This window comes from Notamacropus eugenii, chromosome 1 (assembly GCF_028372415.1).
Source record: "Notamacropus eugenii isolate mMacEug1 chromosome 1, mMacEug1.pri_v2, whole genome shotgun sequence".
NCBI classification, from domain to species: Eukaryota; Metazoa; Chordata; class Mammalia; order Diprotodontia; family Macropodidae; genus Notamacropus; species Notamacropus eugenii.
Genome location: NC_092872.1, coordinates 202,123,688 through 202,144,633, shown reverse-complemented (window position 1 = coordinate 202,144,633; position 20,946 = coordinate 202,123,688). Strand labels below are relative to the sequence as shown.

The window sequence follows — 20,946 nt, the reverse complement described above, 5'->3', positions numbered from 1 at the left end:
TTTCATATACACCTTCCTATACTTTAGTATATTTTTTGCTTTTGTTAATTTTTATATTGTGGTTTTACCACAAAATCTATTTAGCCATGGCATAGTTGTTGGACATTGAAGTTGTCTCCAGATTTTCTGTATACATATTTGTACATTTCCTTGAAATATGATGGTGGAATTACTAGGTTTTATTTTTAAGTAAACATTTTATGAATTTTTTTTTGTCCTGCCTTGTTTACTTCCCAATAATTTCTTTCCCCACCGTGTCATTAAACATGCCTTTGTACCAAAGAAATAAACTTAAAGAAAAGAAACCAATATATTGTCTTTCTGACCAGGTAGGCATCTTTCTCTACCTGGAGCTTATCACCTCTCTGTCAAAGCAGAGAGTTCAAGACTGGTCTCTGCTTTGAGGGGTTCTATTATTTTTCAAGATTGTTTTTGTTTGTGCTATTTTTGGTGATATGTCATATATGTTGTTCTTTTGGCTCTGTTTCCTTTGCATCAGTTCATACAAGTCTTACTGTGTTTTTCTGAATTTGTCATATTCATCGTTTCTTAGGGTTCAACTATATTCCATTGCATGCATATACCATAACCTATTCAGCCATTTCCCAGCTGATGGGCATGTATTTTCTTTCCATTTTTTTAACCACAAAAAAGCATGGAGCCATTTAATTGTAATTAAAGTAGGAATTTTCTATCAAATTTTTTTCAGAAGCATTTCTGATATTTAAGGTGAGAATGGATAGCACATGCCATATCAAGTTAACAGGCATACTATAGGAAGGACTAAGGAATGACCTGCCTATTTATCACATGGTATAGACAACCAAATAGCAATGAAACTCAGGGAAACAAAGAAATGTATGCTGCTTCTAATGGTCACAGAGAGGCAGGGAGCTATAAAGAACATGGGAAAAAAATTCTGATAATAAGGGGCAGACATGACACCTGAACCAGGAAAAAATGTCTTTGGTAGGTGAGTTAGAGAGTATCCTGTAAGGAAAAGGGAAAAGAGGAGGGAAAACAATCAATTCTAAGATGAAATAATGTTTAATTTGTTAATATTTTTCAAGTACGATCTCTTTTTTCTCTAGCTAGACTCTGAAGTGAATTGAATCTCTTTGTTTTGTTTCGCATATACTGTGAATTTAAAATACCTAGTCATATCATCTTTTAGAGAGGAGTGCTCAGGATTTGGAGAAAAGCATAGAGAAGTATAGGAGAGAAATACTGATATTCCAACTTTTCTGTACAGCCATAGATAAATTAAAAAAATTTTTTTCTAACAGTTTTGAGAAAGTGTAGTGTATTGAATTCAAGGGCTGATCTTGGGAAGAAACAGATTCAAATTCTTCCAATTCACACTCTCTGCATGACCTTGAGACCAGTGCCCCTAACACTCTGTAAGTCACAGATAAGTTTCATGGGTGTTGAGTGTTTCCAGATCAAGTGTTTCATATACCAATGAAATAAAAAGTTTAGACCAAAATTTTTTTTAAACAGAAGGTTTGTAAAAGAGCTTTCCATATATGTCTACATAAATTCTATATATTCACATATAAGTATATATCCATATAAACATATGGGAGAAGAAAAGATAATGGCTCTTGCTTTTATCTCATAGGTAGGAAGCAATCTTTCAGAGAAAGGAGGATCATGGCAGTATCTCTTTAAAAAAGGCTCTTCAAGGGAAGGGGCTTTTGAAGTGGTCATCAAGTATTCTTTTCTTTGTAGTATATCAGTTGCTCAGTGGGAGCCACTGCCAGCCAGTTTGGAGATCTCTGAGTCTTTTCTGAAGAGCACCATTTTAGTCTTGTAGCATATAGTTTCTTTTTTCTATAGAATGAGATAGGCATCTGGGTACCTTTTAAAACAGAATATTGTTCTCGCTTCCTCTAAAACCAGAGATATCATACATGTACGCATATACTGCCATTCCCAAGTAGGGCCAGAATCAGATGGAAGTGTGATTGGGAGATGTTTAACAAAGAAAATAAAAAACATAGTAGAATGAACACACACACACAGAGTTGTTTTTCTAAGTCAATATGCAGCCCACAGAGATCCTTATGGACAGTTTTGATGGCCTTATTTCTATTTGTTTGACACAACTGTTCTAACCTACAAAATTAGAAAGTCCTATCGACTTTTTTGAGTACTGTTGGGTTTGATAGTTGATGGTAGAGAAGAGTCGAGAATGCCTAGTAAATAATTGATTTCTTGGTTGAATGATGGCAGATATTTAAGACAGAAACTTCTTACCATGAGAAAGAATTTGAATACTTAATACTCTGTGAAAGGAAGGGACAGGATAGTATGGAGAAATAAGATGTTCAGGTAATCTCAGTTTCCCATTGTAGTTTATAGTAAATTTCAATTTTTCCCTTTACCAAATTCTTCCCCATCACTGCCTCTATTTGACAGATTTATGGAGGGTGCCAGCTATCAAAGAAACAGCCAATATGAGGACAAGTCCATAAACAAGGCAATGATTTCCTGAATATTGAATTTATAACCCATATTTAGATAGCCCCTTAAAATTCACAAAATGCCTTTTTTACAACAGTTCAGTGAAGCAGGTAGTGTAAGGATTCTTTTCTCATTTTAGAGAAGGGGAAACTGAGACTCAAAGAGTATATAAGTGACTCAACCACCATAACCCAGTTAGTCAGGCAGAGGCAACACTTGAACTTGGTGTTCTAACTTAGGTTGTCTGCTTTGACAGTGTCCCAGTACTGCAAAACAAAACCAAAAAACCAAAAACAGTCAAATGCATGGGAAGCCCCTGCAGTGGGAAGCAAAGGTGAGTAAAAGTAGGAGGTGATGTTATGATACCACTTCCCAGAAGTTAGTGAGGGTTTTGGGAAAAGCGACTCTATATACAGCCATAGACTCATCAAACGCTTTGTTTATTTGGGAATATCTCTTATCAGCTCCTACTTCTGTAGTTAGAGGAGTGTCCTTGGAAGAAAGGTTAAATGTCATAGTGGGTATCTTAATTTAGAATTTCCTGAATTAATTTGGGTTTAAATTCTCTACCATAGGATTCCTATGTAGGGGAGGGAAGTTTCTTTTACTTTTTGTAAAAGGATGGCCCCAAACTACCTCTATTACTCACCTTCTAATGTATAAAAGCCAGCCTATCATCTCTCCCTCCTAAGTAACAGCCCTCCTCTTCCTTATCACAACAGAAGGCAGTTTTAGAAAAGCCTCAAATATATAGGTCATTCAAATCTAACTGTTTACTGCAGAATCATCCGTGTAGTGATCTACGTCCTAGAGAAGCACGGGCCTCAAACCATTCAAGTGCTAACCAAGCCCAAACTTGCTTAGCTTTGAACACTAGACAAGATCAAACCTATTCAAATGAGTAAGGCCATCTGTTTTCAGGCATCCAGCTGCTCACCCTCCATTTGCAAATTGCTGAGCTGCTGCTCCGTGGGACCTGTCCCAGGACACAAGGATGCATCTGTAACATCAAAATGAGTGTTGGAGCTGGGGAGTCATGCTGAGAGAAATGCCCAGTCTCTTTATACAAACTTGCTGAATAAGAGCCCCAAAAGATGTCTAGTAAAAGAAGGAGGAGGAAGTAGTACCTCAAGGCTTCCTTCATCTTTTAGTAGCTGTGGGATTCCTGTTCATCTTCAGCACAGAAACTTGTTGATCATATTCATGATGCCCATGTTACACACGTGCAAGTTTTCATAGGTTTTAGTTTTTGATCGAGGTGTGGTTTCATTGTTGTAAGGAGTTCAGAGTTAAGGGAATTTCCTTTGTCCTCCCTTGTGGAGCACCAACTGGTCATATAACTTAGGAGTATTATTAGAGACTTGTTCAGGGACACTGGGAGGTTAAGAGAGACTTGCCCATGATCTTAAAGCTAGTATGTGCCTCTCTGTATCCTGGCATGTGATTTTAGTGGCCAAAGAATGCTCTGGGAGGAAACTAGTCTTAACATCCCAAATCTTCAGTTCTCTTAGCAAGCTGCCTGAGGGCACTGATGGGCTGAGTGACTGGCCCCAAGTCACAACCAGTACACTCAGAGGCCTGATTTGAACCCAAGTGGTCCTCACTCTCTATCTACAATGCTATGCTACTTTTGGAAAACAAGACTTAGGGCCTCTCATGGAATTAGCTACCAGATCCTGGGCAAATCACTTACCCTCTTGGTACCTCCAGGCAACTGTGCTAAGACAATTAAAGACTCATGTGGTCTTTTCCTTCAGGGCATTCTTCTATGCCAGTGAAATCACAAAGTCTGCACAGAAGAAAGACCCATGCAAGGAGCTTTATGGCTGTTGGCAAATCATTAACTCCTCAGTTCTGCAGACATCCATCCATCCATCCATCCATCCATCCATCCATCCATCCATCTATCCACTTATCTATCTTCCATCCATGCATCCATCCATCCATTTATTATCTTATGTGTCTACAAACATATATACACAAATCTATATGTATATAGATACATATGTATATACACATATGATACCTACTTAAAGAAAAGCCATTTGACCCTTCAGCATCCCAGGCAACTCTAAGACTCTTAAATTGTAGCTAAATTGCTAATTTGCATTGGTAAAGGAAGTCATCCCCTAGGAGAGGATGCTGATAAAGTCATAGGTCCAGTTAGATCTATCTATCTATCTATCTATCTATCTATCTATCTATCTATCTATCTATCTATCTATCTGTCTGTCTGTCTGTCTGTCTGTCTGTCTGTCTGTCTGTCTGTCTGTCTGTCTGTCTGCCTGTCTATCTGATCACAGTTTCTATTCAGAAAACACTTGCCAGTTTACAAAATTCTTTTCCTGTCACAGAGCATGAGGTAAATGGACCAGGTAGAAGTGCCATCAGCATCCCCTGTGAAACATATCTAACAATAACTGTCAAAAAACAAGACTGAGTCATTCAGAAGAAGACTCTGGAATGCAGCTAGCATCCCAATATCTAGGAGTTTCTCTGACAGACTTTCTTGCAATGAATGTAGAGTGCTAGACTTAGAGTCTGAAAGACCTGTGTTTGATTTTTGCCTCAGACATTAGCTGTGTGACTTCGGACCACTTTCAACCTCAATTTCCTCGTCTGTAAAATGGGGATGATAATTGTATCTACTTACAGGGTTGTTGTGAGAGTAAGTTGAAATGCCTCAATCTATAAAGTTTTGTAAACCTTAAAGTGCAATCTAAATGCTAATATTATCCAGCGCTCAGTATAGAGCCTGGAACATAGCAAGAGTTTAATAAATGCATGTTAACTGACTGATGGAATACTTTATGCCCTTCAGCTAAATTTAGAAAGAGGCCTAGCTACCTTAGACTCCATCCAAGGGGATCTTTTTGAGACAGATCCATGGTATAAACAGACACTTACTGAGAAGGGTTATTTTAGTGAGGTCCTGGTATAAATGAAGAAGATAGAGTGATATGCCAGAAGTGTCTTCTCTGCTTCCCTATTGTGATTTGGTAAAAGGTGAAAAGACTATTCTTAGCACAGTAGGGAAAACATTCTCTTAGAATACATTGGAGCATAATTAAGGTGAAAGAGTGGACATCTCGGAAGCAGGTCACCAGAGAGTATAATGTAATGGATAATAGTTAGACAAACCGCTCCCTTTCTCAGCCCTGTTTGTCCCCACATAGGGATAGAATGACCAGCAGTGGTATCAGTTGAACACTAGGGACCCAAAGGTAGTAGAGTGGATGGAATTATATGAAGAGGACAGATGAGAATAGACAGGTGAGAAAGATACCTTAATAGTTATGCACAACAGAGAAGGAGGGAGGTTCTTTGAGGTACTTCAGCACATGTTTGAAAGTTAGAATTATCTTTTATGGAACTTCTTAACTTTTTTAGGTTCTAGACCCCTTTGGCAAACTGGTGAGACATATGAATTCCTTCTTGATATATTATTGTTAAATGCATGTATAAAATGAAATACAAGAGTTTACAGAAGAAACCAGTTATACTGAAATACAGTTATCAAAATACTTTTTAAAAAGTTCATGTACCCTGGGTTAAGAATACCCCTGGACTATTGGATAGAGCCCTAGACCAGGAGTGAAAAGCTATTCCATCCATGTTTATAATGCTGGGATACTGTATCCTTCCAAAAAGAGTGGGAGATACCAGTCATAAGCATTTCTAAAATACCTACTGTGTGCCAGGCATTGTCATCTTATTTGATCTTCAAAACAACACTGGGAAGAATTGAGGAAAAATCTGATGGGAAAAAACAGTTTAGAATTTATGAAGTGAAGATGGCAGAAGCCATGTTTCTTTTGTGTGTGTGTGTGTGTGTGTGTGTGTGTGTGTGTGTGTTCTGTGTTTGTCCTTCGTTCTGGAAGAGGACCATGACATCAAGATGATGAATTTCCTTTGTATCCCTTTCAAATGTAGTAATCTGTTGATTTATGAATGGATGATTTATGAATTTTGGTGAATTATTAAAGAAAATGGTACATAGTAGTGGGTCAGGAGATACGTTAGTGTTTCTTTGATCACTATTTTTATTATGCATCTGCTAGGAGAATTTATGTAGCCCTATAAAAATAGCCCACATTTCTATAATGTTTTAAAGTGTACAAAGCACCTTCCTCACAACCATTTGATGAGGTAGTATATCATTACCCCCATTTAACAGATGAGAAAAATGAGGCTTATGAATTGCCCTTGATCACACAGCTCATAAGTGTTTCAGGCAGGTTTTGAAACAGGTCTTCTAAGTTTTAAGTTCACTACTCTTTAGAAATAATTACCATGATTGCTTATAATTATACATTTCTTTACAATCCTTAAGCACTTTACATATATTTTCCTATTTGATTCTCACAACAACCTTCCAAGTTAGACAGCGTTAAGTATTTCTTTCCCCTATTACAGATAAAATTCATCAGAGTTTTGAATTTGTCCAAGATCACAAAGCTCTGGTAAGTCAGTCATCAAAAAGCACTTACTAGGTGCTTATTTACATGGAATACAAATGCAAGCAGAAAGTAAGACACTTGCTGTCCTCAAGGTGCTTATATTCTAAAGAGGGAAAACAAATAAAAGGAAATTGAAGGGGATAGGGTTGATCATTAGTAAATGATGAAACCAAAATTTAAGCCTAGATTGTTTCTACTGTCACCTCTAGGGCTCACTCTTCGATATGGCACCAGGTGTCTTTTTTTTTTAAGACTGGTAGAATGGATAAGAACTGACCTCAAAGTCTAGAACACCCAGATTCAAATGTCACTTGTGACCTGTTTTGTCTATGTGACTCTAGACAATTGGCTTAGCCCCCTTTCCAAGCTCTATCAGCTCTAGAGCAGGTCTTGATCTGCTTTAATGGATGGAGTTTTCCATGCCAATGAAATCACAGGTCTGACCCCCAAAAATGGGAAAAAGTATGCATTCTTCCCAACACAGAATTCTGATGGATTTCTGAAGTCTGCAAACAAACAAACGAAACCAAAACAAAACATAAAATCTCCATGTCTAATTTGGATACTTATCAAAATGTGTGGCCATCGAGGATTTTACCTAATAGTTGCAGGAATATGGTTTTTTTGTGATTTTGATACCATTGAAAAACCCTGGTGAATTTTTTTGTGGGGACAGTGTGGTGTGGTGTTGTGAGCCAGGGCCACTTATTTGCAGACCCAACACCTCCATTCCAGTTCCCACTCTTTTACTTACTACCTTTATAATCATAGGCAATGCCCTTGACCTTTCTGCCTGAACTTCTGTCTTCATCTGTAAAATGGAGGTGTTAGTGCCTCACTTAACTACTTCACAGAGTTGTTAGGATCAAAAGAGGCAGTGTTTGTGAAAATGCTGTGTGTGTTCTGTAAAGAGACATACGAAGGGCAAGTATTTGTTTAATATGGCAACACCTTTACAAAGCAACAAGGTATGCATAGATTGTGTCAATAGAGGATCAGGGGCAAGTTGTGTGAATTCATCCTATGAGCATTTTGTTATTGAACCCTACCGTGTAATACACAACCCCAGTCTCCATAGCTAAAGGTCATAGGATCATAGATTAGGAGCTAGAAGGAATCTCAGAACTCATCTAACTTGATTTTAAAGATCAGGAAACTGAGACCCAGAGAGGTGTGTGTGTGTGTGTGTGTGTGTGTGTGTGTGTGTGTGTGTGTGTGTGTGTGTGTGTGTGTGCTCCATGGTAAGTAGCAGAGCCAGCACACAAACCCAGACCTTTGAAACTTCATAACTGTACCTCTTTTCTCCTGTGACAATATCAGCTTAATAGCATCACATTTCCCCTAAAAATGACCTTCCTTAAGGGCCCTGAAGTTAGGAAAATGTCACCATGTCTTAAGATGGTAAGAAATACTAACTTCTCTGATATTACTGGCAAGTATATTTTCCTGAAGGAGGCTCTAAATGACTAGGTTTACAGTGTAACACATGGATCGCACCATGCTGTGTACACAAAACTCCTCATTGTACACTGGAGGAAGATGAATTCTGGCTGATTTGACATAACTTGTTGTACGAGTTTCTACTTCCTGGCCAGTATAATCTAATGGTCTGTCTCTTGGGTTAATGTTTTTTGAACAGAGTTCAATTTTGAACTTCTTACTCAAGCAAAGCTGCCAATACCTACAGATTTTCTGTGAATATCTGTGTAACAATGACTGCATCATACTGGTTGAGTGAAAATTTTGCTTGTGAGTAAAAGCTAGACTTGGACCTAAGAAGCTAGCATTTTAGGATTAATGTCCTGGTCTGTTGCAGTAGTCTTGGGACTTAGGGAGGTTTTCACAAGAGTTAGTTAGGCAGGCCAGTAAGTACTTAAAGAAACAAGCTGTCATTAGCATGTGTTAACATAGAGGAGGAGGCTCCAGACTTGATTTAAGACAAGGGTAAGGTATAAGGCAAACAGGGAGAAAGGTAGAGGAGTTTAGGCATAGAATGCTTCTAGGTCTCATGTGAAGGGATCCCCAAGTCTCAAAGTTATTGGTTTTTTATGCAAGAGGAGAAATGAGGGAAGGGACCCTGAGAAAGACCCAGGACCATTGATGATACTAACCAACACTGCCCTCACATTTGGCAGTCTCAGGTTCTGATAGGTTTTGATCACTTATTTTACCTGAATTGATGAGTGAGATACTTAGATCATTGGCTACCTCTCCTGTCTACCTCAGTAATGCATCTGAAACTATGGGTTTTATAAGGAAGTGGAGTAGGGTTCACTTAGTTGTCTGTGACTGGCTTCCCATTTCTGGTGTCACAGGCATAGATGCCAGGTATTGGACAGAGCCTTGACGTATGACTTAGAAGGTTTTAGGTACAGAATATTTCAGAAAAGAATGTCTGTATGGCTGCAGATGCAGCCTTATGCAAAACAACTGAAGCACAAACAATCCGGGTTTTAACAGACCACCACAATTCGGGATAAATCCTTTCCTATTTGCTGTGTTCCTTTTGATAAATATTGATTAATAATAAATTATTCCAGTTTTCCAGATGAAAAGACAAAAAATGAAGTTGAGACCAAAGTATGCAGGATAGCTTCTGAGAATATTCTAATTATTTAATCCTATTTTTTAAGGCATGAGGACAGTTTTATAAATTATAATTTCCAATAAATGCATTTTGCATTTCTCTTGGGCAACAGTATATCCATCTATCCATCCATCCATCCATCCATTCATGCATATATGCACACATACATACATAATACAAAGACATATATACATGCATATGTATCACCTGTATATTACATATATATATCATCTTCAGCTGGGGAGTGTTGTTCACTCTTGTGTTATTCATAATAAATAAAAGTTATATTTATAAAGCACCTTGTATTTTGTGAATCACTTTAACATATTTTAACTCATTTGATCCTCATGACAACCCTGTGAGGTAGTTTTATTATTATCCTATTGTACAGATGAGGAAACTGAGATAGACAGTCAGTAAATGATTTACCCAGGGTCACAGCTAGAGAGTGTCTGAGGCAGGATTTGAATTCAGATCTTCCTGACTCTAAGCCCTTTGCTCTTTCCACTCTACCAACCAAGTGCTATTGGTAGACAGTAACTCAAATGACATTATGAAAATATCTAAAATGGCCTTTTTTTAAAAAAAGTAGCCCAAGGCACATGTTGCTTTGCCGAAACAAAAGATATCACCCCTTGAACAAGGTCTGCCTTAATTATTTCGACTTGAGGTGAAGAAAAACTTCCCAAAGGAAGGAGTTGTCTCAAAGTGGAATGGCCCAAATGACCAGTTTTCACAGATGGAATAGGGATTCCTATTCTGGAGCATTTTGGACTGTGTGATTTTTAGAATTCTTTATTATTATTATTATATATTATGATGCTGGAATCCTTTAAAATCTCAGGTTGTGTTTATAAGATACCACACATAACAAACTGAAAAAGAGTCTCTCAGCCTCCTTTGACTGATTTGGTTGCTCTTTGTGACATCCATTGGTTGACTCTAATGTTGAGTTGATGAATTATTCACTCCCATGTTTTTGTGTATCTGTGTCAGTGTTGTTTGAGCACAGTGTGTAGTTGTAATAACAACTTATGTTTATAAGAACCCTGGTAAGGTAATTAGTACAAATATTATTATACCTTTTCTTCTCTTTAAACATAGGGAGACAGAGGCTTAGAAATGTGGTGACTTGCCAAAAGTAACACAGCTGGGGAAAATGGTGGAACTGGGATCTGAACCTAGCTAGGGCTAAGCCTAGTGGTTGTACTATAACATATTGCTTCTCGAAAGGATTCTCATTCAAAGGAACTCCTTGGCTGAAGGAACTGTGGATGTTTAGTGTAGTGAGGAGAAGGCTCTGTGGTCATATATTGGATTTGTTCTGTTGGACTCTAGAGCAACCAGGAGTGGAAATTACAGAAATAAATTTAGACTTGATGGGGAAAAAATAAAAAGAGTTGACTCAAAGTACAATGGATGATCCAAGCGGTTGTGGGTCACCTTTTCCCCTTCCTCTTCAAGGTCTTCATGTAGAGTCTGGTCAGCCACTTGTCATCAGGTATGTTATATTAGGGACTTTTTCATTTATGGGTTAGGCCAGATGGTCTCCGAGGACCCTTCTGACTCTCCAGTTCTGTGACTGATGTTTGGATTTCTATTATATGACAAGTCACATGTTGTCAAGGGGGAACTTTTATAGACTTGAGAATTTTTGAGTAGAAATTGCGTAACTGCAGCTGGAATAGCTTTTTATCCTGTGTCATTTTCTATGGTGTTAGGCAGCAGAATGTTTGCTTTTAATGCTGTACATTAGGAATGATATCAAATCAATCAATCAATCAACCATTTGTTAATCACCTACTGTGGCTCAGGCACTAAGTGCTGGGGAGACAAAGACAAAAGGGGCTCTTTGAACTGTCATGTTCTCATTCCAAGACCAAGAGTCTGTTGTACCAGTTGGAAGCTGCCTGTGTGCTTTGCATTTCTAAATGTCCTAATACTGCCAAAAACCTGCTTTGTTCCACTCCAGGTGACTATCTCTGTCTGTGGATTGTCAGTGTATGCGCGTAAATGATTTCAGGAATTTTTGGTGTAGAAACATTGTGAAAATGCATTGTCCTCTATTATTTCAGTTTATACGAAAAACTAAATATTGGTCAGTGAACAATTCTTCTCTGACACCTAACTATTGAAATGAGCCAGAGGATACAATGGGAAAGATTAGATTACAGTCAAAAACAGAAATAAGCAAAATCAGTTACCCTTTGCCATCTTTTTGAAGGTCATCCATTTAACTTGACACCTAACATCAAATTCTTGGTTCTTTCATGAAGACTTTGGGTATTTCCAGATATTTATTCCCCTTGCTCAAGGTGGCTGCTTGTCTGGTGTAACTCATCCATCCAAGGAGCCAAAAGTGCACAGAGAAAAGTCCTAGGAACCTGGGCTGATCTTGTCCAGAATGCTTAAAAGCTCTCATGGGAACCTGAAACTGTTGCCAGCAAGTAGACATCTCATTCTGTAGCAAACCAGGTTTTATAGTAGCAGAACACCCAGGCCCTGCCACATGGGTGCATGTGGCAGGTTGGCATTTTCTCTTCTACCTCAGGAATCTGAACAGGGAGTTGCTGCATTTGCTTTCTGATGGGTGAGCAGGCAGATTACAAAGGGTCGAGTGCACGACTACTCTGTTATGTAATGGATTCTGATATGACATACCTACCTCCACCTGAAGAGGTGATACATTTCTTGGCTGTAACTTTTAGAAGTATAAAACATGCTTTCCTGGGGAAAGTGCTGGAATGGACTTCATTTTGGAATGTAATGTTGTTTTCACATTGGCAGAAACTTTTTTTTTTTTTAGCAGTTAAAATCTGTAGTCCGTTCTCTGTGAAACGATTGGACAGGACAATACTTTGGTTTCCCATCTGTTCTCTGTTTGCTTTTGGGCACTATTTCAAAAACCACATTGGAAAAGTTTATGGGCAAACATTATAAAAAGTGACAGTCTGAAGTGCTGTTATAGGCTAGTCTGGCAACACAGTGTTACCTGAAATAGCTTACTGTTTCCAAATGCTCTTTAGCCATTTCAATTGTCTCAAGATATCCTCCTGATAATATTAGTAAAGAATTCCCTGGATATGTATGAAAACCATAGCTTTTCTCTTCCAGACTTAGAAGTAAGACTCGATTCATATTGGAGGATTTTATTTCATGTTGTTTGCCTATTCAGGGGTTTAGGGCAAATGTAATATTTGTCTGTTTTATTTGTGGTGTGAAAGCATAGAAGGGTGGAAATGGGGTAATGAAAAGGGCCCCCAAGTTGGAAACACAAGACCCGAGTTTTCATCTTGACTCTATTACTGACTTACTGTGTGACCTCCAGAAACTTATGGAATCTTACCAAGCCTCACTTCTTTCATCTGTTAGAAGAGGTAGCTGGACTCAGGGATTTCTGTCTTTCCTTCCATTGCTGGACAGTCTGTTCTATAATGAAAAAATGGGAAATGTTTCAGGGGAAAAGAGAATGAATACTCTGTATGAAGATACGAGGACATTGTTACTTGCTACAAAAGTCAGAATCTTCAATCTGTTCAGCAATTAGCCAAAATATTACCAACTTTACTAATACTTCTTGATTTTTTTTAATGTCTAGAGCTTTTAGCTGAGTCGATGCTGTTTTAAATCCACACAACTAAATCTCACTACATCAAGACAGAGTAATGGGATCCATTAGGAAAAAACATATGTCACTTGTCCCCGTAAAGTCAAATTTGTCACTTTATTTATTCAGCACTTTCAGGTAACATTGAAAAAGAATGTCAAATACTGAAATGTTTGTTCCAGTTCTCTTGGTTTTTGAATTTTTATTTCTTTATGCAGACATATTTTCCATCTGTGGGAGGCTTCTGAAATAACATTTGGTACATAATATAACACCTGTCTCATGTATCAATCCACCCATTATGTGTTGGCATGAATAAGTGAGGGAGGCATTGTTAGACTGTAGACTCCTTGTAGACTTTTTCTACTTTTGAAAGGTTAAAAGTATACTATAGCAGGAGAAAAAATAAATCCAGGAAATGTTAATATTACTATAAAAGGTATTGTTGAAGTTTCACAGGGAACACTTTGCCCTGTGTAAACTGTCATATTTTGCAAAGAGGGGCCTGCTGGACTCAGAAACACCATTCTGGACTAGTTTATGTCAGAGAAATGTATGTCTGAGTCAGGGAAGAAACTTACAGGTATCACAGAGATCACATTAATATTCTCAGGGAGTAGGAACTATGTTGGTCTCTAAAGAAAATGGTGAAAGGTAGCAATAATGACAGAAGACTTAAGGGTCCAGATTGTTGCAGGGAATGTGAATGAAGATCCTTGAAGCCATTTAAATGTTTAAGAGAAATAGAGGAATGATGAAACCCAGGGGAAAAAAAACTGTCTCAAGGGTAGGAGCAGCGCTGAGAAAGTCTTTTCCAAAAAGCCAAATGTTTAGATTCCATCTCAATCTCTCCTGGTGCAGCATTGGCAGTCTGACCATAGAGGTCTTTGATGTGTGGGGAGGCAGCTTGTGGTGATGCGCCACTTGACTGGCATCTGGGATGGCTGTCGTTGGCACTCTGACCAGTCCCTAAAATAAGCATCTCTTTCTCCTTTTTCTGCTCTTTATATCTCATCTCCATTTTCCTTTCCTTTCATCCTTGTCTACCCTCCTCCCTCCCCTAACCCTCACCACCATCCACTTCCTTTTCTTTTTTATTTCCCTCTCCACCTGTGCTATAAACCCTGCTGTTGACTCTGAATGTTATTGAAAGCATTGTTAGGGATTTTGAGGGCCAGAGAGGTTACTGACCTGAAGTGAAGACATTTCTTATAATTCTTCATATGGGGTTGTAACAGGCTTTAAATATGTATTAATAGAGTCTTCATTTTATGGACTTCGAGCTCATGAGGTATTAATCTGGGGGTAGTTATTTTGTCATCTTGGAGATACTTTATAGTTTAGTATTATGGACAGAAAGAAAATTGTAGCTTTGACCTTTGGCTGCATCAGTTGTACTTATATATTATATTAAATAAACATTACTTTCAAGGATAAGGTAATCTTAATCATCTGTACATTACAGGATTAAATAAAAACTAAACTTTTGTAACTGAAAAATTAGATTAGTGACCCAGGTAGTTCTAATCATAAATAAGTATTTGTTGAGCATCTACTTTATATTACACAATCAGGATAGTGACAGACAGGTTTAATTAATCAATAAGCATTTATGAAGCACCTACATTGTATTTTCTATTATTGATAGCATATTGAGGGCAGACACAATTTCATTTTTGTCTTTGTGTTACCAAAACCCAGCCTAGTGCCCGACATTTAGTAATTGCTTGTTGATTGATTGACAGATCATTCTAATTGTCATGTGAAAGAAACAGAGCTTCCTCTCAGGGATGAGGATTTTCATTCATGTACCCTCCAGAAGGGACAGCGGAGGGCACTTTTTGGGTGATATTGGACCTTTGTTTTCTCATGTATGGGATTACCAGTTCCTGTAATTTCTTGAGGTATAGCCATGGAGTTCTAGTAGATTTTAAAATAAGAGTTAACTTCATTAAAGAAGGACAAAGCCTTCATCAACAGTTGCCATCTTTCAAGAACAAACTTCATTCTGTGTCACAGTTGGGCACTCTTTGATTTTTTTTTTTTAATTCTCAGAGCTTTTAACCAGATCTGTAGGGATGGTGTGCTTTTCATAACTGTGTGTCGAGAGAAGAAAGATCTTGATGTCTGTAGCTTCATTTGCCCAAGTTGTGTGGTTCCTTTCCCATTTTTTCTAGAATTGGTTTTTTTTTTTTTTTTCACATTTAGTGTTATTTAGATGCCTCTGGTTTAATTATAGTAGTCACTCTCTTCAGTAATGGAGATCACAGCTCCTGTGTGTAAAGTCTTCAAGAATTACTGTGACTTTAAACATCATCACCTTCTTGGAACTTGACTCAACTCGATGGGTCTGTGGATGACAGACATACAGATTTTCATTGGTACCTTATTCAAAGCCTTTCTGGTTTTGCAGGACCTGTCAGAACTTGTGCTTGTTTGCCCCATATCCCAGTGAAGCATCAGAGCATGCATGGAGGTGTCTTTATACTCATTACATTATTGTGGAATGATTTCTGCTTTCATTAGAATAAGTTTCACAGAAAACTCTCCAGGATGGTCCTTGGGCCCCGTGGTTCTGAGTCTACAGTTGGGTCCATTAAAGTGTTTCAGAACCAATGGGATTGAACTCTGTTGTTTACCATTTGTGTTGGTCCTCCGACTTTTTCTCCTAATATTTGTCTAATTGCTTTTCTTCCAATAGAGCTTTTCTGAGTCTGCCTTGCTTTACTGGTTTTCATTCTAGCGTGATCTGTTTTCAGGCCTGCTTTAAGATTCCCTCCCTACCTAAAAGAAAAAAGTAGAAATTTCTAGTATTTCTGAGCTCTAATCCAGATAAGTGCCTTGGAATATACTTTCATTCCCATCACAGTTTACTAAGTCTTGTCTGCTGAACATGCCCATTGAACCTCATAGTCATAAGTTTCTGTGTGTAGATTCTACTTTTTTATCCCCCTTCTAGGTTGGTATGAGAAAGATTAAGGAATTGACAGCATACAACATAGAAATTGGATCTGGGAAGGTTTGAAATGTATTAGGAAGGAGACAGACAACAAAGAAATGGTGGCCCAGGTAGTGGAGAAATAAGTGTAAAGGAACTTTCAAAAGCCAGGTCTAATAATGCGTGTAGTAGGCTCTTCATAAATGTTTGTGGAATTGAATCAAATTAAGAGAATTAATATCCTGTATACTCTGATCTTAGGGTAAGGAGGAGAAGGGTATTGAAATGGACCTTCAGGAGTGGGCCAAAGATAGACTTCAATTACTTCAGGGACCAGAAAAGGGGAAAAACACTATTCTTTTTTTTGTCATGGCTGCACCCTCTATTACCATGATCTCAGGGAGGACTTAGAGGTAGGCTATTACTATTAGCATTCTATTTTGGCTATATTATGAGTTAAATGAATTTCTCTGAGTAGGCTTTGAGATGATATAACCAATATCTTATTTATAAGCAGCCTTCTGGAGTACACTTCCCCTCCACAAGTTTAAGACACTAGATGAATGGATCATCCAGAACTCAAATTTCATTTGACATAGGGGATGTAATCCTATGTTGCTTCTTCTCTTTTAAACTATATTTTCTGTCTCTACCATTTGTTTATAAACCCCCTTGAAGACGAAGGTTCCCATAGAATCAGGAGTTCAAAGGGGATCCTCAATGTCATGTCATCCAACCATCTTATTTTACAAATGAGGAAACCATGACCCTGAGAGTTTGTTATGTGCCCAATGTCACATGGGTAGGAAGTAACTGAGCCAAGAGCTAAATGAATTCTTCTGATTTCAAGTCTAGAGGTCTTCTCCTTGTACCATATATACATTATACATTCCCATAACCTAACAGTGCACACACGTGTCAAGGGGTCAGTAAGTAAGTGTATCATGATGGTGATGATTTATAAAGATCCATGCATGAACCAGCTGTATCCCTTTAGGAATGAAACTAACTCCATGATGAGAGTGTATTTGAATCTTTTCAAATAGTGTTGTGCTTTCATTGAGGATTTGGAAACAGCAATCGCCTTGTGATGCCTGCACAAATTTGCATCCATTCTCAAAGCTGTGATTGTTTTTTTTTTCCTGTCACGGGATATGTGGCACAATTCATGGTATTCATACTGGGCACTCGTCAAAGCTCATTGCATATAATATGCTTTCCCATTGCTTTTTCCCAGGTTAGGCTCATCATTAATGATTAGTTCATGGATTTCAAGCTAGAAGGGAGATAAGATTGTTTAGCCCTTTATATTTACAAATGAGGAAACCAAGACCCAGAGAAATTAAATGACTTTCTCCAGGTGACATGAGGTAGTAGTAATAATACTAATCACTGGCATATAGAGTGCTTTAGGGTTTGCAAAGCTCCACACAAAGATTACTTCATTTTATCCTCACATGATCCCTGGGAGTTATTTTTGTCCCTGTTTTACAGATGAGAAAACCAAGGTTAAGTGATTTGCCCAGAGTCCCACAGCTTTTGAGGTCTGAGGCTGCTTTTGAACTCAGGTCTTCTTGACTCGAGGTTCAGGACTCTGTCCACTTGCCACATGTCTGGCAGAATCATAATTTGAATGGAAATTTTCTGATTTAAAATCCAACCCTCCCATTGCTTCTCAGTCAACATGTATAAGAATTTTTATTTGTAGAATTGAAATTTTTTAGTGACAACTTCCAATAATCACCTTTTCCCAGGTATCATATAATATATTAGTGACTTTTGGATTACATACCCACTACAATGTTCATCTAGTGTCTTTTTATTATTTTTTTTTTTAAAGCTGTCACTAGGCCATGAGGAAACTGTAGGAAAAGCTGCTTCTGCTGGGTTCTTTCTTTGGGTTCACACTTTAAATATTAAATCTACTATGTGATAGACTATTTTCTAACTTTGACTCCTGTGGGATGCTGGGAGAGGCAGGCTGATTGACAGCCAGCGGGAATTTGCAATACAATAATCACAACTCTTGGGATGAAATGGGCCTCCACTGACCTTTGTTGGAAATTCTCTCCTTTCCCTCCTTCTTCTTTCTATGTCCTTTCTCCCACTTTTGCAGAGCCGCCAACCAAATACCAAATCTCTCAGCCAGATGTATATGCTGTTCTGCCAGGAGAGCCCCTTGAATTACGCTGCCTGTTGAAAGACGCCATCTTGATCAGTTGGACTAAGGATGGGGTACAATTGGGGCCCAACAATAGAACAGTTCTATTTGGGGAATACTTGCAGATTAAAGGTGCCATTCCTAGAGATTCCGGCCTCTATGCTTGCACAGCTGCTAGGACTGTAGACAGTGAAACCTTGTACTTCATGGTCAATGTTACAGGTGAGTTGACCCTAGATGATGTTTTAAAAACACACCCATAAGCAACTTTGCTGTCAAATTTCATTGTAGAAGGAGCAAAGTCAGATCTCCGTGAAATCTTTGGTAATTGGAAGCCATGTATACAGCTTGGCAGATTTTTGTTAATCCTGCTTTGAAATACTTTGGTGTGATAAGCATAGTGTCTTCAATCTAGTAGGCTCCTGATCAGTGTTTGGAGAATTGGAGAACATTTAAAAAATTAATTAAGAATTTTTTATTATAAAAATCACTAGCAGCACCAACATTTCCTTGCTCAAAGAAGGCTAGATAATGGGGATTACATATGAAATCTCTAAGCCTCTATGTGCAGCTTTTTCCAAAGAGGAAATTCTTTAAAAACTGTAAGGTTCACACAATAAGTAATTTCCTCAAGACCATATATTTTCACATGAATGCCATTATGTGTGTGTGTATGTATGTAGGCATATGTATATGTAATATATATGCATATATATATTACATATACATATATACCACTGTATGTGTATACACACACATACATATTGATATATGTCTATGTAGGTATATACACATATATGCCTATATATGTAGACATGCATATTGCATTCATGTGAAAGTGGATTGTCTTGAGGAAATATGTATATATGTATATGTGTATATCTATATCCACACATAAATATATGTGTAGGTATGTATGCACATATATTTTATATAATGTATATACACACACACACATATACAGACAGACACACATACGTGTGTCTTTAGATAATTGCCATTTGTGGTTTGTAAAGTATAGTTTAGAAATTTATCTACTTTAGAGATTCCTGGCCTTTAGCTAGCTTTCCTTCTGCAAAATCTAGTTCAGTTCAATTCAACTCAAAAACATTCAAAATCATGTACCATGGATAAAGGACTTTGTAGAACTATGAGAGAAATACAAAGGTGAATACCACCCTGCCCGCAAAGATTTTATAATTTAGTGTGGGAGATGTTTGCAAACAACTTTATACAGAATATAACATATGTGCACATGAGAAGCACAAAAGTTTATAAATAAAATGAGAATTTTCAAATAAAATCATTATAAATATTATTTTCTTATTGTTAAGTGGTCCAAGGGTTGCAAATGGAATAATATTTTATTAGGGATTATTACCTTAATACTTTCCTAAGAAAGTAACCCTTTAAAAATCACATTAGAAAAAATGCTTCAATTTTATACTATTCATAAACTCACCAACATATTTTTAATACTATTTGATCCTTAAAAATCTGTTTTTGATTAATCTCTTAAAATAATAATTCATACTTCTATAGAACTTTTAGGTTTGCAAAGTTCTTCAAACAAACCTATAAGAGAGTTAATCCAAATATTAATATCCTCATTTTATAGATGATGAAAAGTTTTTGAACTGAAAGGAAACTGAAGGTCATAATGTAGACTAAATAATATACAAATAGAAAATTTAAACCCCAGACCACCCATCATTATTAGATTCTTTTTGAGTTGCGCTTCTTTTTGACCCTCAAAATCTAAAATGTAGAAAATCATGGCATGTTACTCTACAGAAATTTTAGGTAAACATGTTCTTTTGACTGCAGATGCCATTGCCTCAGGAGATGATGAAGATGACAACGAAGGCTCGGAGGATTTTGTCAATGATAACAATAACATGAGTAAGTAACAAGAAACCTCTGGAGGTGGCTGTAGAGTCACGTGGGAAATGCATGATTCTAACCTTTCTTAACGCCAACTGTTAACATCCAGTGTCCTTTCCCCATTGTATGTCTGTTTTCTTGACTTTCAAACTTGAAAATAAACTAAGTGTTCTATCTACCTTTCTCTCTCATTTGTCCTTTTTTTGGGTGTGAGTAGCTACTTTCCTTCCTATGGAAACCCTTCGTCTTTCTGCTTTCGTTCCTTCTTTTCTATGACTTTGCATATTTGAAGCCTCACTAAGCAAGAAAGCAGAAGAAGACATGAAACTATTGAGCTACAGTTGACCTTTCTGGTCATTGGTTTTTTTTCCCTTCACTTTTGACTTGACTTGACTTTCATTGGTATAGGGAACTAATGATGGTGAATCAACTCCTTCTGTCTCTACCAATGGGTGGATCTGCACCTACTTTATACTTTTAAGTTTTCTGTGGTTGCCTGGGGTATTGAAGGTTAAATTACCCACCCAGGATCACATTGCCAGTTCATGTCAGGATTTTCTTACTACTAAGCCTGCTCCCTATCCTAAACACTATGGCTTCTTAAACTTCTCATTCATGATCCCATCTGGGACCATGGCCCACAGTTTAAGAAGCACTGTAGTACACCACAGTCTTTAACTGATCTTATGGTAATTCAGAGCTATGGTTATGTATGGTACTGCATTGTAGGCAAGATTTTTTTGAAAAGCTAGAATGAGCAAATAGGGTTACTAACAAATTTCTGTTAAAAAACTGTTTAAAAGTATATGTAAATAGATCAGCTTCTGGGGGAGACAAATAGAT

The 20,946-nt window shown here is 37.6% G+C and overlaps 1 protein-coding gene across 10 annotated transcripts in view; it reads left to right on the top strand.

Annotated features, from left to right (window-relative positions):
- The window catches only part of FGFR2 (fibroblast growth factor receptor 2), a 115,673-nt gene that overhangs the window by 15,106 nt on the left and 79,621 nt on the right, over positions 1–20,946 (top strand). For 5 of the 10 annotated variants that reach the window (XM_072624321.1, XM_072624328.1, XM_072624335.1 and 2 more), the window contains exons 3-4: positions 18,175–18,441; positions 20,047–20,121. The exons of 3 other annotated variants lie outside the window; for them this stretch is intronic. In XM_072624321.1, the coding sequence (XP_072480422.1) occupies positions 18,175–18,441; positions 20,047–20,121 (342 nt within the window). The remainder of the gene's footprint in view (positions 1–18,174; positions 18,442–20,046; positions 20,122–20,946) is intronic. 2 more of the 10 variants (XM_072624348.1, XM_072624341.1) reach the window with 1 other exon arrangement.